Below are 19,762 nucleotides of genomic sequence, written 5' to 3'. Positions count from 1 at the left end.
GCTTTATGACACACAAGTTAGAAAACACCTCCAGAACTGTGCACAGTTTTGATTTCCATAATACAACGATATGGCAGGTGTTAGAGAATGTCCAGATAAGAGCGACTAGGCTGGTTATGAGACTGAGAGATATGAGCTATGTAGAGAGAGACTGAAGGAGTTGAACTTTCCATTTTATGCAAATTGAGATTAAGAGGTGACATGGTTGAATTCAACCATATGTATACATATTAGAACATTTGAATACTATAAACTTATTATAGAACAGGCATTATCCCAGCTAGCTCATCCATTCTTTTTTCCTTGACTGTTTAAAATAACATCAAGTTGAGATTTGAATTCCATAAAGACCACCTGTCCACCACACTACTTGGTATTTTATTCTATATGTCTGTAGTTCTTTTAGTGAAGAAACAAATTCTAATATTTGTATGAAATTTGCCTTTAACATGTTTTAAACCAATGCTCCATGTTCTTGTTGCAGATTTTTTTAAACTATCAAATGAGATCCACTACACTAATTCCTTTCATAATTTTTTTCAGTCTCTCCTTATATATCTTAGTTCTGGAATCAACCTAGTAGCTCTACTCTGAACTTTCTCTTGTGCTGTTAAGTGTCTTTTGTAATACAGACACCAAAACTGAACACAGTTCTCCAGGTGAGGCTTCACTAGTGTGTTATAGAATTTTAGCATAACTTCCTTTGACTTGTACTCCACACATCATGATATTTAACATGACATTCTATTAGCTTTTTTGATCACTTCTGTATACTTTCTGGAAGTACTGTGCATGGTTTTAGAGCATTGTCATTATCTGCTAAGATTGCTAAAATGAAGGAATGGAAACAAACCCTTGGAAATTGATTATACCAATTAATAAGACATATTTTAATTTTGCAATTAAGATATCATCAAGCCCAGGTTACTTTCTACACCTCAGAGGGACCAGAACATCTTGTGGATTGTATGCATCATCCTGGGTGCTTTACTTTTTGTGTCCTTCATTCTTCTGTTTGGGCAACAACTACAAAAGCAAACATTAAGGAAAGGTGAGTAAATAGATAACTACATTACCATTCTTGCAAATTCTAAAAACAACAGCCTGTAAATTTGACAAAGGGCAGTACATTGTGCCATCACACTAAATTTCCAAAAGTGAAACACGAAACAAAAATTCTTGCAAAGAACACCTGTAGAACCTCAAAGCACACAGAAAACAAACACTGCCCTCTATGTTATATTCTGTCTGACTCATCTGTCTTACATCCCATCTTTTATGTCAATATATAAGGATTTGTGATAATTCTTGTATTGTTGACATTATTAAATTGCTATTTGGCATTTTGGGGTTATATAGGGTGGTGGTTTCCATTTTTAAGAAGGGAGACCAGAGGGTATGCTTCAACTGTAAGGGAATTATACTACTCGACCTCTGTGGGAAGATCTATCCCAGGGTGCTAGAAAGGAAGGTCCACTTGGAGGAACAATGTGGATGCCATCCCAGCTGAAGAATACTGGACCAGCTATTTACCCTCATGAGAATTCTGGAGGGCTCAAGTGAGTATTGCCCATACAGTCTACATTTGTATTATGGACTTGGAAAAAGCATATTACTCTATCCATCAGGATGTCCCTTGGTGGGGGATGCCTTTGGAATATGGGCTACCAGGCTTATTCTTATAGGCTATTTGGTTCACATTGCCAGCAATAAGTCAGAGTTGTTCCTGGTGGGTGTGTGACTCCTTTATAGTGGTCCTTTGTCACTTATCCTGTTCATTATTTTATGCACAGATTCTAGGTGCAGCCAAAGCACGGAGGGGGCTAATTTGGTGACGTCAGAATTGCATCTGTGGTTTTTGCAAATTATGTGGTCTTGTTGGCTTCATCGGGTGGAGACTTCAGGGCAACAACACTTTTCTTTGGGCATTTGATTATTATGTCTCCTAGACGCCTTCCCGTAGAGATGATTTGGGTATGATCAACAAAAAGGAGACATCAGGGCAGAACTAGGAAATGCTAGATATATCATATCTTCCAGCTGTCCTGGGAATATCTTTGTATCTCCCCACAGGAGTTGTAGAAAGTGGTGGGCTAAAGCGATATCTGGGCATCTTAGTTTAGACTTCTGCCTCCAGAACAGAGACCCAGATAAGTTGAAGAAAATTAATGGATAGATGAAGATTATTAAAAATGTATTTACTTTAGATTGTGATATGAGCCTAAGATCCAGAAAACCCAACTACAGGGAAGAGTAAAGAAAATAAAGAGGGAGCTTGAATGAATTGTCTAATTATTTGCATTGCTAAAAGCAGATGCATTGGGTCATGGGATAAAAGACCAATTCCCCTGGTGAATGCATTTTGATGATTACATTGTATTGTGTAGCACCAGAAAAAAAGAGGAAGTTTGAAAAATGGAGAAGTTCTTTAGAAAATAGATGACTGAAGGTAAATAGGAAGAAGACAGGAATATATGAGGTTTAATGATGATCAGGATTCAGAGGTTAGTGTGCAGGGAGAGACATTGAAAAACTATTGAATGCATGCATTTAAATATCTAGGATCAGTGGTAGCCTGAGATGGAAGATTAGATGCAGGGATAACCCATAGAGTGCAGTGTGGATGGACCAATATTATGAAGGAATCAGCAGTACTATGTGGTAGACGAAATAAGGTGAAGGATAAAGGTAAGGTTTTTTAAGACAGTGGTAAGACCATTAATGATGTATGAATCTGAGACATTGTCAGTAATGTAATGGCAGGAGAAGAAGTTAGATGTGGCAGAAATGAGAATGTTTAGATGGATGTGTGGAATTACCAAAAAGGATAGAATAAGGAATGAGATGATCAGAGTTACAACAAAAGTGGGTGAGATATCTAAGAAAGTACAGGAAAGAAGTTTAATGTGATATGGACATGTGATGAGAACAAACAATAAATATGTGGGCAAAAGAGTGATGGGAATGGAAGTACAGGCTAAAAGAAGGTGAGGGAAGCCAAAGCACAGGTGGATGGATAAAGTAAATGAAGATCTGATGGAAAAGGGCTTGACTGGTAAGAAGGTGCAGGACTATCGGTTGGAGAAGGCTGATTAAGCACATGGACTCCACACAGAAACTGAAACGATGAAAAGAAAAGAAGAAGAATTATTCAGAAATTTTAACAATATTAACACCTGCACACTTTCTCTTCCAGAAATTAAAGCGTGGGAGCTCACATATAATCCTCGCCAAGAAATTTTTTATGAGGAAATCAATTACCAGTCAACAAGACAAAGGACATACAGTTTCCCCAGAAAAGGTATGCTAAAGCATTTGGCACAAAAATGAAGAAGAGTGGGTACTTGATAAATCAGAAAACACTAGAACTTATATTGGTATTATTAATGTTCAATGCCAGCTTTTTCTCACCTATTCTCACCTTTTCTCTTTTCATCTGCCCTAGGTTTGTTCCCTCTTTCCATCCGATGTATGTTATCTGCTTTGTCCCTTTCAGTTTCACACCTGATGAAGGATATACAGCTGAAATGTTGTGTGTTTAACCTTCTTTTTTTTCAGTATGGAAATAACCTTTAACCTTTTTGTCATACTATGATTTGTTATTATTTTTTTTCATTTACAGATAGCATATTTTCTGATGATCTATCTTATGATGATGTTGCAGAACAATATAAAGGTACATGTTATATAAAAGGTTAATTATTGATAATCTACATCAGTTTCTATATACTGTATGTATATATATATATATATATATATATATATATATATATATATATATATATATATATATATATATATATATATATATATATATATATATATATATATATATGTATTAAATGTTAAAGCATTTAACTTAGCTTTGAATCTGAAACTTTTGTTGAGAAAATAATCAAATATTAGTAAGTAATAAGGTAATATTGATACAGGGTAGAATCTGCAATTGTGTGTGATGGTGCAAAATCGGTTATTCACATCAGAATATCATTATTGTCATTGGACACACTTCTCATCCTTCTTAATTTATCCAGGTTTGATGAAATTTAGGGCCTGTGTACGAATATACATATTTAAAATTGAGTCTTGATGAAAAAAAAAATACATGCTTTATTATTTTATGAAATAAGAGAAAGCAGTTTATGGCTAAAGTAAATATACATTTTTTGTGTTTGTGAGGGAAGGACTATGCCATTTTGCATTGGTAAAAAAAAGAAGGAAAACACCTTAAACTTAATTTCACACTGAATAATAAAATAAAATTTTTAAACATGAATCTTTAGAAGTTACACTTTCATTCAGCATGTGAATACATTAAAGTTTAATAAGTAAACTGCAATTCATAGCCAGACATTTTTAAAACACAGTCATTGAAGTTCAGTCATTTAGAGCTGTATTTCTTTCTATCATGGTGAATCCGTATAATTGTTTTTCTTAGCACACATCTATTTATAAGATGAAAATGCTAAACACATTTACATGTATGGTGTGCAATAAAAACAACAAAATACAAAAATATTATACTTGCTATTTAGTTTATTTTACAGACTCTAGAAAAAGTAAACCTGTTATGTCCATGGTTTATAGAAAAAGGCAGGACAAAATCCGTTGAAGGGCGGCACGGTGGCGCAGTGGTAGCGCTGCTGCCTCGTAGTTAGGAGACCCAGGTTCGCTTCCCGGGTCCTCCCTGTGTGGAGTTTGCATGTTCTCCCTGTGTCTGCGTGGGTTTCCTCCGGGCGCTCCAGTTTCCTCTCACAATCCAAAGACATGCAGGTTAGGTGGATTGGCGATTCTAAATTGGCCCTAGTGTGTGCTTTGTGTGTGGGTGTGTTTGTGTGTGTCCTGCGGTGGGTTGGCACCCTGCCCAGGATTGGTTCCTGCCTTGTGCCCTGTGTTGGCTGGGATTGGCTCCGGCAGACCCCCATGACCCTGTATTCGGATTCAGCGGGTTAGAAAATGGATGGATGGAAAATCCGTTGAACTACTGTGTGTCTATTTGCTCACAGGGTCTTCTATGATGTAAGGTACTGTAGTGTCAGTTGGTTTTCTGGAATAAAACAGTAGTTTGATATTGAGATGTTCATTGAACATGACACATCTAGGTCAGGAGGGATGCTTTGATTTAAATTCCAATAATGCCAAGCATCAACAAGGGACACCAAGGAAAGAAAGAGAATGGGAAAGACTTATTAAAGGCTATTCAAAATGAATGCAATGATTATTAAAAAGGAAATTTCAGCAGCTTCAGGATGCTTAATTTTGTTCTAACCAAATTAAAGCTAAAGTGAATATCAGACTCAGTTTTTGAAACTTCTATAGCATAAGGCTCTGCCAACTACTGTGTTTATATTTATTTTGGAAATGTTTAGAAGTCCTTCATCATGTGATTGTAATATATGATCTATACTCTTATAAATAATGGTTCTTTAATACCATGAAATGGTTGTTTACTGGGTTTCTTGATTAAGAACTATTTCATTCTGTGAAGGGTTCCTTGCATTTGAAGTTGGTTCTTTGGGATTCGAAAATGTTCCTAATATGCAGAAAAAACAGAATCTTTAATGTATGGTAGGCTAACTGGCAGAACACCAGCAGATTAAGAAAACCTGGATTAATCCTGTGTTATTGGATGTATGCAGCAAGAGTCCTTTTAAAATCATAAGTCATTGGTATTTCACAAATCTGTTACCATTTGGTCATGGTTATTCATTGTATGGAGCCTGTAATGGACCTAAATTGATAAAGGTTCTTTCTGGAATCTTAATGTAGATTGATTTTTGAAAAAAAACAAACTTTCTCCTATGACTTCATGCTAAAGAATCACACTGGCACCTTCGGTTTTAAGAGTGTAGAGCAGTGGGTTACCAGGTTCAGTCTTGGGGAAATCCCTATGGCTTCAGGTTTTGTTCTAACCATTTTCAAAATCACTGAGTTATTTTACATCAAATTAATTAAATTCTTAAATTAGATGTTTATTTCTTCTTCTTTTACTTCTATTATTCTGTGTTCAGAAAAGTGTAGTTGTGTGAGATTTATATTTAAAATAAACTTTGCAATATTCATATTTTTGCAATAGTTTTAAAATCTTCTGTCTTTTTTAGTTCACTCTTTTTCCTGAGGTGTTTGATCTCTTGCTTGTATCTCACTAATGACAATGAAACACATATGTAGTAGACACCAGGGCAAACAACAATAAATGATGGAAGGTTGTAGCTACTTCAGTGTCAGACCCATCTATGTGCCCTTTAGTACATAATAGCTTAAGAGTAGAGCACTTGGAAAGGCAGATTAAAATAATGATGATGAAAATCATAAAAACCCCCAAGATAAAAAAATAGCAATAAATTATTTCCACATAACTTGTTGCTAAATTCTAATAAATTTAGAAAACCACATTTGAAACAAATAAACTGGGAAGAAAGTGTTTGCTTAATTTGCTGGATTTCAATTAAACAGAAAGGTTGGCCATGATAACCTGCTGCCACTGTTAAGTCTTCTAGGACTGACCTTGAAACATAATGCTATAGAATAAAGGGCTGCAAGGTAAGATTAGCCCCTAGCTGTTCACTTATTGCTATCTATCTATCTATCTATCTATCTATCTATCTATCTATCTATCTATCTATCTATCTATCTATCTATCTATCTATCTATCTAGACATTGCAAAATGAGGAAATAAAGAAAAGAGTGTCCAAACATTGTGGTAACTGCGACCAATAGCTACCAGTAAAAGTAAACACACAAGATTAGTGATTACTGACTAGTGTATAGAATCATTGCATTGATAAAAAGAACCAATCACCACCTCACCCATCCAGAATTCAGACATTCTGGGTTAATTTGTTTCCTGGTTATTTATTTATTTATTTTAATTGCATTGATTTTATTTGAGGCAAATAGCATTCCAAACTTATCAAACCAAAATTGAACCTCCACCACTGGAGTCTTCAAGACTGATCAATATTTCTTCTGAAACAGAAATAGGTGGGAGGTGAAGAAACATTTGAAAGTAGTGGAAACATTGTGTTAATGAGAAGTTAAATTTGAAGCATATTTTTTTGTAGGATGCAAAGCCATTATCTATATAAAATTCTCTAAGTGTTTTAATCCTGGACCATTTCCAAACATTAAATACTGTGTAGGTTTGAGAGGGTAGAAAAAGGTGGTTGTCATGTAGAGGTGCAACTGATAAAAGCTTCTATGTCTTAAACTGCTTCCTACATTAGTTCCATATTCTCATTGATTGAAGGGCAGTTTAATTATTAGTGTATTGAAGTTAATTTGTAGTTACTGGGGCAAAAACGGAATATAAAGAAGTATTTAAAGATTTTAATTCTATTGCAGACAAGGCTTATACATATTCATTGATTTATGTCGATTTCCAGGGGCCTCATGCATAACGCCGTGTGTAGAATTCGCACTATAACATGACGTAAGCACAAAAGCCGAAATGTGCTTATGCACAGAAAAATGCAACTTCCACGTTCTTCCGCTACATAAATCCCGGTCAGCATAAAAAGTAGCGCTCGTGCGTGCGTGTGCTGTCCCGCCCCAACTCCTCCCAGAATTCTGCCTCTTTGAATATGCAAATCAATATAAATAGCCCTTAAGTTCAGCGACGGGTGAAAAGACAATGGGAAAAGCACGGGGGAAAATATAAGAATTTCAGCGAATACCAAGTGGAGGCAAAGGAAAAACATACTATTTGTTTATTTAAACAGTGGTACTGTATAATCAACAAAAGGAAGTTGATCGAGTGACATAGTGTGTCGGAGAAACTCGAAAGCTCAAGTTCACAAAGTCACACAGTGCTAAAATGAAAAAGAAGACACATATCAAAGTCGCCGTTTAAAGGCGAGTCATAACCCACTGTCTGAGTGTCATATGAAAGCTTATTAGGGTACAGACAAAAAAAAATAGGCACACTGTGGGAAAAAAGCACGAAATGTCAACTTTAATTTCAAAATTTCCACTTTAATCACATAGTTTATTTTGTCATTAAAGTAGAACAAGATAAAATTAATCTTAAAATCATTTAATTTACTAGTTTCTCAAATCCCATTGTAACTAAAGTAGCATGTTAAATGCTTTGTTTTGTATTTCATCTTCTATGTGCTCTATGTGTGTGAATCACTATGTGCTTCCGTTCTTTCTCTTTCCCTGACAGCACACAAACACAGAATCCATTACATTCATGATATTACAGCTCTCTGAATAATTGAATAATTAAAATACTGAGATATATATGTGATATCATTTTCATGATGAATTGGAATGAAAGCATGTCATTAAACATGGGAACACGATGGCGCAGTGATTGTTCATGTCTCACACAAGATGCTGCTGCGCCATGTGCGACCTTCGATGAAATAATTTATTGTAGCGGTACTGTCGCTTTCAAACGTACTAACCTCCAGTTCCTGTCATTACTTTTCTTTCCCCAAATACCCAATCGCCACACAATCAGCTCTGTAATAGACGTTAAGCCATCTGTAAGCTTATAACGATGATTATTCAAAACTTTTAAGGAACATTGAAATATCTTCATAGTACGTGTTTAATTTTTCTATCCTTCTATCCTTCCAGCGTCACACCAGCCTCAGTAAATATACAGTGCGAGCCAGGAACAACACGTGAACATGCAAGCACTGTGGCACCGTGTCCTCACATGTTTAATTATTAACAATACAGATTATTTAAATGAAGTTAAAGTTTTATCTGTATAATATAATCAACATATTTTGCTGCATTTCATCTTAAAAATGATATCGTCATCATATGTAAATACGCACTTTATAAAGTGGCGCAGGTTGTGCAATATTATAACTGTAGTGCAAGTTTACAGAGGGGTAATTGTACTTATAAGTACAAACAGTTCTACAAGGAGCAATTGATTGAGTGTGTTTATAGTTCTTGGGATGAAACTGTTTCTGAACCGCAAGGTCCATACAGGAAAGGCTTTGAAACGTTTTGCCATGGCTGAAGCAGCGTGTGCTTGATGCTATATACCGATAATTCTCTTTCTGATCAGCTGCTGTGTGATTCCTCACTTAGATACAGTGATAAAAATACTCTTGAGTGGTTCAGTGAGTGTAATATCGAAAAAGATGATCCGCTGTGGCAACTCCTAACAGGAGCAGCTGTAATAAGAAGAAGAAGGTGCAGTGAGAGTAACAACACTAAAGCAGTTATGGTATTTGGAATACTATTGCTATTCCCTGGACCATTATATTGTTAAAGGTTAATTACAATCAGATGCATTACACTAATAAACAATATGTGGTTAATTTCATTGTATTTATAAAGCCGCGTCAGGAAAAGAAAGAATAACCACACAGGAAGAGTAGCACTGCTTTGACGCTGGGTGCCGCCAGTCTGCAAAACTTTAAGCGGAGAACTTGTGTATGACAGGGTATGAGGTACCATGGAAATGTGTGTGGTTTTACAGCAAGTGTAAGTTTTATACATCATGATTTGAATGTGGAAACGTTCTTATGCAACATTTCTGTGCGTATGCACCATTTCTACATGAGGCCCCAGGTCTTTGTGGCTTGTATATTGAAAGTTAAGTAGTGCCATGCCACCTTTTGCTTTAGGTCATTGTAGAGTCACCCTTTGGATGCATGGATGTTCTGAATTCCAAATAAGTTTTGATTGAATCTAATTTCTTAAATAATAATTTGTTAATGTACATAGGGATGCTTTGAAATAGAAAAAGAAGATTGGGAAAGATGTTCATCTTGACAGTGTTGATTCTCCCTGCTAATGTGAGATAGAGGGTAGACCATCTATTCACATCTTATTTAATTTTTCCATACAGACAGCAGCATTTTGTTGAAAATGAGCTTTATTTTCACTTGTGATATTTACCACTAGGTATTTAAACTGATATGCTAAGATAAATGGGAATGTGTCCAGTCTAATATTGTGTGCTAGAGAGTTTATTGGAAAAAGCACACTTTTATTCAAATATATTTTGAGCCCAGATATCTTTTGAAATTCTGCTAGTGCTTTTACGACTGCTACCTTGGAATTTTGTAGGTCTGATATATATAGTACTATGCCATCTGCATATATATAGTTATATTTTCTGTTCAAGCGCTTCTCTGGTAATCTCCTTTATCTCTGATACATTTTGAAAGCAAACAGCCAATGGTTCAATGTCAATTGCAAAGAGCAATGGTGATAGGGGGCATCCTCTTGAGTACCACATTCTAGTTTAAAGTAGTCTGTAATAATGTTGTTAATACAAAATGAGGCTTCTGGACTGGTATAAAGTAGTTTGGTCCCTGCACATATGTTTGGGCTAAACCCACATTTGTGCAATTTAGTGAATAGGTAGTCCCATTCAGCCATTTCAAATGTTTTTTCTGTATCCAAAGATAATAAGATTTAATGGGTAAATATATTACATTAAACAAGCGTCGAAGATTAGAAGCCGAGTGTCTGCCTTTATTAAATCCAGTTTAAATTTGTGATATTACTGAAGAAAGCACTTTCTCGATCTTTCTACAACGTAGCTAGAACTTTGTATCTTAATAGCATTATTAAGTGAGACTGGTCTGCAGTATGAACATTGTAGTATGTCTTTATATTTTTCATTAAAGATGGTAATTAATGCTTGGTGAAAAGTTTGAGGTAGAATTTTGTTTTCTCTAGCTTTTGTAAACATTGATAATAATAGTGGAACCAACTTGTTTGACAATTTTTTTATAAAATTCTACTGGGTAGCCATCGGGGTCTGCTGCTTTCCTACTTTGAAGTGAGTTTATAGCATCTAATAATTGTGAGAGTGTCAGAGGTTTATCCAGTTCCTCCTCACTAAGAGTATCTAGCTGTGTTATCTGTAATGCATCAAAAAACTCATTAGATTTTGTCTTACCTTCTTTAAACTGAGTAGAATATAAGGAGTTATAGTATTCTCTAAATACAGTGGTGTGAAAAACTATTTGCCCCCTTCCTGATTTCTTATTCTTTTGCATGTTTGTCACACAAAATGTTTCTGATCATCAAACACATTTAACAATTAGTCAAATATAACACAAGTAAACACAAAATGCAGTTTTTAAATGATGGTTTTTATTATTTAGGGAGAAAAAAAAATCCAAACCTACATGGCCCTGTGTGAAAAAGTAATTGCCCCCGGAACCTAATAACTGGTTGGGCCACCCTTAGCAGCAATAACTGCAATCAAGCGTTTGCGATAACTTGCAATGAGTCTTTTACAGCGCTCTGGAGGAATTTTGGCCCACTCATCTTTGCAGAATTGTTGTAATTCAGCTTTATTTGAGGGTTTTCTAGCATGAACCGCCTTTTTAAGGTCATGCCATAGCATCTCAATTGGATTCAGGTCAGGACTTTGACTAGGCCACTCCAAAGTCTTCATTTTGTTTCTCTTCAGCCATTCAGAGGTGGATTTGCTGGTGTGTTTTGGGTCATTGTCCTGTTGCAGCACCCAAGATCGCTTCAGCTTGAGTTGACGAACTGATGGCGGACATTCTCCTTCAGGATTTTTTGGTAGACAGTAGAATTCATGGTTCCATCTATCACAGCAAGCCTTCCAGGTCCAGAAGCAGCAAAACAACCCCAGACCATCACACTACCACCACCATATTTTACTGTTGGTATGATGTTCTTTTCTGAAATGCTGTGTTCCTTTTACGCCAGATGTAACGGGACATTTGCCTTCCAAAAAGTTCAACTTTTGTCTCATCAGTCCACAAGGTATTTTCCCAAAAGTCTTGGCAATCATTGAGATGTTTCTTAGCAAAATTGAGACGAGCCCTAATGTTCTTTTGCTTAACAGTGGTTTGCGTCTTGGAAATCTGCCATGCAGGCCGTTTTGCCCAGTCTCTTTCTTATGGTGGAGTCGTGAACACTGACCTTAATTGAGGCAAGTGAGGCTTGCAGTTCTTTAGACGTTGTCCTGGGGTCTTTTGTGACCTCTCAGATGAGTCGTCTCTGCGCTCTTGGGGTAGTTTTGGTTGGCCGGCCACTCCTGGGAAGGTTCACCACTGTTCCATGTTTTTGCCATTTGTGGATAATGGCTCTCACTGTGTTTTGCTGGAGTCCCAAAGCTTTAGAAATGGCTTTATAACCTTTACCAAACTGATAGATCTCAATTACTTCTGTTCTCATTTGTTCCTGAATTTCTTTGGATCTTGGCATGATGTCTAGCTTTTGAGGTGCTTTTGGTCTACTTCTCTGTGTCAGGCAGCTCCTATTGAAGTGATTTCTTGATTGAAACAGGTGTGGCAGTAATCAGGCCTGGGGGTGGCTACGGAAATTGAACTCAGGTGTGATACACCACAGTTAGGTTATTTTTAACAAGGGGCAATTACTTTTCACACAGGGCCATGTAGGTTTGGATTTTTTTCTCCCTAAATAATAAAACCATCATTTAAAAACTGCATTTTGTGTTTACTTGTGTTGTATTTGACTAATGGTTAAATGTGTTTGATGATCAGAAACATTTTGTGTGACAAACATGCAAAAGAATAAGAAATCAGGAAGGGGGCAAATAGTTTTTCACACCACTGTATATGGGTTATATTTTTATGGTCAATGATTTTATCTCTGTCTGTGTTGGTAATTACTGTTATTGCACTGCAGACTTCCTACTTGTGGAATTGTTGAGGTAAAATCTTATTAGACTTCTCTCCAGATGGTGGGCAAAAAATTGCTATGAGGAATAAATTAATTTTTGAGTAACAATGATGTACTGGTAACTTTTAACTTTGGATTTAAAAATATCCATGGGTCTGATAAATTATCATCACTGTAGCTGAAGACCTATTCAGGTCTGGATTAAAAACACAATTAAAGTCACTGGCCATTATAATTTTATAAGTGTTCACATTAGGAATAAATGCAAATATACTGTATTTTGGATGAAATATCTGTCATTCACATTAGATGCATAGATATTTATCAAAATCACTTTAGCATTAAAGAAATTACCCATCTCCATGACATATCACCTTTCAGGATCAGATACTAGGTCTGATGCTCCAAATGGAATTGTTCGGTTTATTAATATTACTACACATGTAGTTTTCTTTGTATAGCTGGAGTGAAAAATTTGGCCAACCTAATATCTTTGCAACCAAAACTGGTCCTTACTTATTAAGTAAGTCTCCTGTAAAAATAGTATCTTGACATTTAGACCTGTTAGATGAGAGAATATTTTTTCTGTTGAATTCATGATTGAGACCTTTGATATTTCAGCTCACAGAGGTCACAGTTTGGTCATAGAGACATTACTTCTGAACTTTTGTTGACATTTTGTAGTCTTAAGTTAAGGTAGTACATTGTTACAGGTGTTATGGCTATGAAGCCTATTGTTACAGTATGTTGGCACTTACAGTTATTGGGGTTGAAAGGATAAATACGAAATAGCACTGGTCTCTTTCTCTCAACCCCCCAACCCCCCCTCTGCAATTTGGCTCTCCAAGTGAGGCTAGACCACACCACCAAGTCCCAGTTCTGTGACATACCAAGAAATAGAGCACATCCCAAACAAAACAAAACAAAACCCCCCAGCAACAGTGCAGAAAAGATTAAAACTGAGATAGTTTATGAAAATACAGTCTCAATACAATGAACCTAGGGAATGATGTTAAACAGTTCTTATGGGGACTAAGGTAACGTATGATAGTACATTCCCGATACAATAAAGCAAGGATATTATGTTAAAAAAACACACACACACACATATGCCGTAAATAACTAGTTACCAAAATGTACATATATTCAATGGAAGAAATTCCAATATAATAATTTTAATTTAATAAAAAAAATTAAAAAAAACAGGAAATAGAATGTGTAGTTATGGCAAATGTCACACTGCAAATAGACCAAGTTGCAAGCTGAATCTTATTTGTTTTTCCAAGACACGATATGACTCCTGATCATGTTTCAAAAGGAAGTCAGGATCAGTGTTCTTAGCGCCTGTTCTGCTTCTTCCAGAGAAGTAAAAATGTAAAACTGGCCTTCAGTAACCACATTAATTTTGACAGGAAACAAGAGGCAGTACCTGACTTCGGCTTTGCATAAGCGCTGTTTAATACTGTACAGTGTGGCGCGTTTAGCAACTGTTGAAGGGGAGAAAGCAGGGAAAATATGAATGCAGTTATTTTCAAATATAATATCCTCTTTCAGTCTGATAAGTGATATCAAGTTTTCTTTAACACTAGAATCCCTGCAGCCAATAAAAAAACATGTAATCCCAGGCCACCTTAAATTCCTTCGCAACTCTCCATTAGCGTCTTTTGTTTTGTAAATGTGTCGATCAGCACAAGCAGCCACATAGTTGTAGATGAACAATGAGTAAAGCAGTGGGCCCAGCACACTACCCTGTGCCAGTGTTGAATATAAGTGGGGAGTAAATGATATTTCTAATCTGCATGTTCTCAAATCTGCCAGTTAAGAACTCAAAAATCCAGGTACTAGGTCTTATATTTAAGCATTTAGTGATTTTGAGCTATTTTACTGCATATAAACAGTTTTTATTATCCAGATGAGCCAGGATGGGATGAAATGCAAGGGAATCATTCCACCTGTTTTAATAATGTACAACAGGAGGTGCTCCAAACCAAGTCTTTCAAAACATTTCATCACAGTGTCTTTTGTTTTCCTTGGCACAGAAATAATTTGCATGAGATTTAAGTGTGCACTCTGTAAGTATCTGTATGTATTTCCACTGTTTGCCTACATAATGAGTGATGTCGTGTTCAGTTTCAGTCTTATCCGAGTTTTTCCTTTTACCAAATTTAATGGCTTTGCTGGGCTTGTACTTCTATTTGTTGAATGTTTACGTCACTGAAATGAAGAGTGCTACTCTGAGTCTTCAGAAAATTATGGGTGTCATTGGTGACCCATGGTATCTTGTTAGAAAATTGTTTTTAAAAAGCACACATCAGTTCACATGTTTTTGATAACAAGATTACATTCAAATAAAAGTAAATCGTCAAGGACTAACACACAGCATGTCTCTTTCGATTCTAGCTGCCCATGGCTCTGAAAGTGAAAATGAATGAATATATGTAAAATGAAATATTACAAAATTTTGGGAAAGTATTGTAAAATGCAAAAGTAACACACATAAAAAATCAATTATTGGAAAAATAAATAACAGGTTTTACAATATCAATCAATCAATCAACATTTATTTATATAGCACATATTCATACAAAAAAAATGTAGCTCAAGTGCTTTACAAAATGAATAGAAAAATAGAAGACACAATAAAAAATAAACATAAGTCAACATTAATTAACATAGAATAAGTAAGGTCCGATGGCCAGGGTGGACAGAAAAACAAAAAAAAACTCCAAAAGCTGGAGAAAAAAATAAAATCTGCAGGGGTTCCAGACCACGAGACCGCCCAGTCCCCTCTGGGCAATCTACCTAACATAAATGAAACAGTCCTCTTTGTATTTAGGGTTTTCATGGAAGGACCTGATGATGATGGTCACGTAGACTTCTGGCTTTCAGTCCATCAATGTTGGTGCATCCTGATGCTTTGAGTAGGTGGAGGTGGCGCAGGCCGTCACCACAAAGAAACCGGAAAAAGAAACAGAAGAGAGAGTTGGGGTCAGTACGGATTTTGGAGCCACTATGAATAGTTATTATGAAGAATTGAACATACAGAGTATCAGGATTGAAGTTATAAAAAGGCCATGTTAAAGTAATGTGTTTTCAGCAGTTTTTTAAAGTGCTCTACTGTATTAGCCTGGCGAATTCTTATTGGCAGGCTATTCCAGATTTTAGGTGCATAACAGCAGAAGGCCGCCTCACCACTTCTTTTAAGTTTAGCTTTTGGAATTGTAAGGAGACACTCATTTGAAGATCTAAGGTTACGATTTGGAATATGATGTGTCAGGCATTCCAATATATAAGATGGAGCGAGATTATTTAAGGCTTTATAAACCATAAGCAGTATTTTAAACTCAATCCTGAATGACACAGGCAACCAGTGTAGTGACATCAAAACTGGAGAAATGTGTTCGGATTTTCTTTTCCTAGTTAGGATTCTAGCAGCTGCATTCTGCACTCGTTGCAAGTGATTTATGTCTTTTTTGGGCAGTCCTGAGAGGAGTGCGTTACAGTAATCTAGTCGACTGAAAACAAACGCGTGAACTAATTTCTCAGCATCTTTCAATGATATAAGAGGTCTAACTTTAGCTATGTTTCTTAAGTGAAAAAATGATGTTTTGTTAAGATGAATATTCTTCCTAAGCTCCTTTTTTTATTTCAAAACATCCCAATATACATTAATAAATCATTCTTTAAGCAATTAGATTCAACAATAACCTCATTTATTTGGAACTCAAAACATCCACGCATCAAAAGAGCGACCCTACAAAGACAAAAGGTAGAAGGCGGCATGGCTCTACCTAACTTCCAGTTTTATTACTGGGCAGCAAATATACAGGCGATAAGAACCTGAACACAAACAGAAGAGCATACACAGGCTTGGACCGCAATAGAAGTAAAATCTTGTAGTACTTCTTTGTATTCCTTGCTCTGTGCTCCAATAAACACACGTTATCGGCAATACACTAATAACCCAATTGTGCTGCACTCACTTAGAATCTGGAACCAATGTAGAAAGCATTTTAAGATGGAGAAGCTTCTATCTGTGGCACCTCTCTGCAAGAGAACCACCTCTTTCAACCTTCACAAACATATGCAGTTTTTAATATCTGGAAAAAATTTGGAATCAACTTGCTTAGAGATCTTTATATAGACAACGTCTTTGCATCCTATGAACAATTACATTCCAAATTTAACATTCCAGCTACACATTTCTTTCACTATCTTCAAATCAGGAACTTTGTTAAACAGAACCTTCCAGATTTTCCTCATCTTGCACCCTCAACCATGCTGGAAAAATTATTGCTCAATTTCAAGGAGTTAGACTCCATCTCTACAATATATAAAATCCTTTTACAATCCCTCCCTTTCAAAGATCCAAGAGTACACTGGGAAAAAGATCTCTCAATTAATATATCAGAAAAGGAGTGGAAAGTAGCAATGCAGAGAATTCACTCAAGCTCCATATGCGCAAAGCATACAATTATACAACTTAAAATTATATATCGAGCACATCTGTCTCGACTAAAATTCTCCAAAATGTTTCCAGGACATGATCCAACCTGCGAACGTTGCAACCAAGTCCCAGCCTCAACAGATCACATGTTCTGGGCCTGCTCCAAATTAACATTATTCTGGACAAAAAATTTTAATCACCTGTCAGACAGCCTTGGACTCACAATCCCTCCTAACCCATTAACAGCTGTGTTTGGGGTTCTTCCAGAGGGGCTTAAAGTGGAGAAAGACAAACAAATTGTGATTGCATTCACTACACTGTTGGCACGCAGACTCATATCGCATATTAATTAGACCACTAAGACAGCATTTTTTTTTTTTTTTAAATTAGGTATGTTTACAAGCCTTAAATTTAACGTTATTTGGCTTGCTCTCTCTCTCAGGGGTGGGGATCGATCTGTTCTTAACTCAATTTTTCTTTTTGTAAAATCTTGATTGCTTTGTATGGATTGTAATAAAATTAATAAAAATTAAAAAAAAATAAAATAAAAAAAATGCTGTCTTAGTGGTCTGATTAATATGCGATTTAAAATTCAGATTACAGTCAACTGTTACCCCTAAGTTTTTTACTTCCATCTTAACTTTTAATCCTAGTGCATCAAGTTAATTTCTGATAATATGGTCTTTAAGATATATATTCCAAATGTATACTATTTCATTTGTTGGCAATGCCATACTTTACCAAAAGATCACAATAACTATATAGAGATAGACAGATAGATAGATAGATAGATAGATAGATAGATAGATAGATAGATAGATAGATAGATACTTTATTAATCCCAAGGGGAAATTCAAATAATCCAGCAGCAGTATACTGATACAAAGAAACAATATTAAATTAAATAGTAATAAAAATGAAAAATGAAAAAAATAAAAATAAAAAAGCAGACAATAACTTTGAGTAATGTTAGCATTTACTCCCCCTAACTAACTAACTAAGTAAATAAATAAATAAGATTAGGATGGAACACCAATAATGTCAAGCAAACATTGTTCCATTGAAACAGGGTTTGGTCCCTGTAAAGGTTTAGGCATCTAAATGAAAAATTATTAAACTATACAGTATATATTTTCATAAAATTTCCAGAGAATATAATTTTCTCTTTAATTTAAAGATAATTTGTATATCTCTTTCCAGATAGCATGCTCCCTGATCATGAACCATATGATGATGTTGCTGATAAATATACAGGTGAGGGAACTTTTTCATCCATAGTTAACTTATATTACATATTCATTTATTTCAATTATTGAGCTATTAAAGATCTTAATGAACTGTACTCTGTGTCAATGTGCTATGATGGGTCCTTAATAAAAAATCACCTGGATATTACAAAGCTATAAAATGCATTTTTTTGACTGAACAATAGTTTAGAAGTTAATAATTCAACATTGCAACTTTTGTGAAAGTTTTTACTTCCTTTTGTGAAACAACACTAATTATCAGAGTTAAAAGTTAAATAACCTGGTGATTTTATTATAAAGAGCTGACAATGGAATAGGACAAATACAAAAAATTGTAAATTAAAACACAAAACGATAACTTACTTACTACCACATTGTGTGGCTGGTCCACCTTATTACTCATGAAAGGTTTGCGTCCTGAAAAACTGGTCCTAAAAAGCATTGCTCTTTCTGCACTGCATATGATTTAGGCCGGTTACATATGGCTGCTAGTTTCTTTGGATTAGTCCTGTTCCCCCTGGGTAAATGAAGCATTTAGGAACTGCTTTTGTCTCAACACATTCAGTGTCACTTTTTAGATTTGGTTGGATATTTAATGCAAACAGCATGTACATTGGCCTAAACCACCACAAAAGTGGGACCATGTAGCATCAGATTATGCAAATCAAATGCATGCCAAATGAAGACCTTCTGCCAGCATTAGCTTCAGTTAGCCTTTTAAGAGTACCTGGTGCATTACACACTCCAAAGAGCATTACCGTGATTTGTTAGTACACCCAAATCTCTCAAATGAAGTTTAGGTATACATTTCAGTGAGTGCAGCCTGATGAGGATGGCCATCATTCTACCAAATCAGCTTATGTTTCTACTGCATAACGCTGTGCTTAATAGGTCATATGAAGGAGACTTTCTGGCACAGGTAAGTCAGCAGAACAACTTTTAAGGATACCAGAAAAGACCTGCTACCCAAGGAATATGTGTTACCAGCACACCTATCTCTTTCCCTGGGAATAAATGGTAATGGTAGGTCTGCAAATTTTCAGTGTATTCTTACATCTCAATGTGGTCTGTCAGTGCAGCAGTCAGAGTGGCAAAAGTTATGTCACCATTGCTCAGTGATGCCAGGTCTGAAAGGACAAGTTGTGGTTCCCCTTAGACTGAAATCACCAGTCTGCTGCCAAATAAATTCATTTATTAAATGTATTTGCATCTTATCCATAAATATGCAGTATAATAGTATATGCACTTAGGCAATAATGTTTGTACAATATGAAATATAACACAATTTCTCATTTTCATTTTAAGGAAGTATTCTATCGGACAACCTTTCTTATAAAAATGATGATGTGGAGAATTACGACACCATGTAGGTAAGTGAAAATTTTGGTAAATATAGTTTAGACCCCCGTAACCCTGTAGTTAGGCTATAGCGGGTTGGATAATGGATGGATGGATAGTTTA

The 19,762-nt window shown here is 35.7% G+C and overlaps 1 protein-coding gene across 1 annotated transcript in view; it reads left to right on the top strand.

Moving 5' to 3' along the window:
* LOC120523805 (scavenger receptor cysteine-rich type 1 protein M130-like) overlaps positions 1-19,762 on the top strand; it is a 58,507-nt gene that overhangs the window by 35,502 nt on the left and 3,243 nt on the right. The window contains exons 10-14 of the mRNA XM_039745427.1: positions 908-1,051; positions 3,197-3,301; positions 3,623-3,676; positions 18,255-18,308; positions 19,611-19,671. Coding sequence (XP_039601361.1) covers positions 908-1,051; positions 3,197-3,301; positions 3,623-3,676; positions 18,255-18,308; positions 19,611-19,671 — 418 coding nt within the window. The remainder of the gene's footprint in view (positions 1-907; positions 1,052-3,196; positions 3,302-3,622; positions 3,677-18,254; positions 18,309-19,610; positions 19,672-19,762) is intronic.

The sequence above is a fragment of the Polypterus senegalus genome, chromosome 1, assembly GCF_016835505.1.
Source record: "Polypterus senegalus isolate Bchr_013 chromosome 1, ASM1683550v1, whole genome shotgun sequence".
NCBI classification, from domain to species: domain Eukaryota; kingdom Metazoa; phylum Chordata; class Cladistia; order Polypteriformes; family Polypteridae; genus Polypterus; species Polypterus senegalus.
The sequence above is the reverse complement of the archived record's forward strand: the minus strand, read 5'-3'. Positions and strand labels throughout refer to the sequence as shown.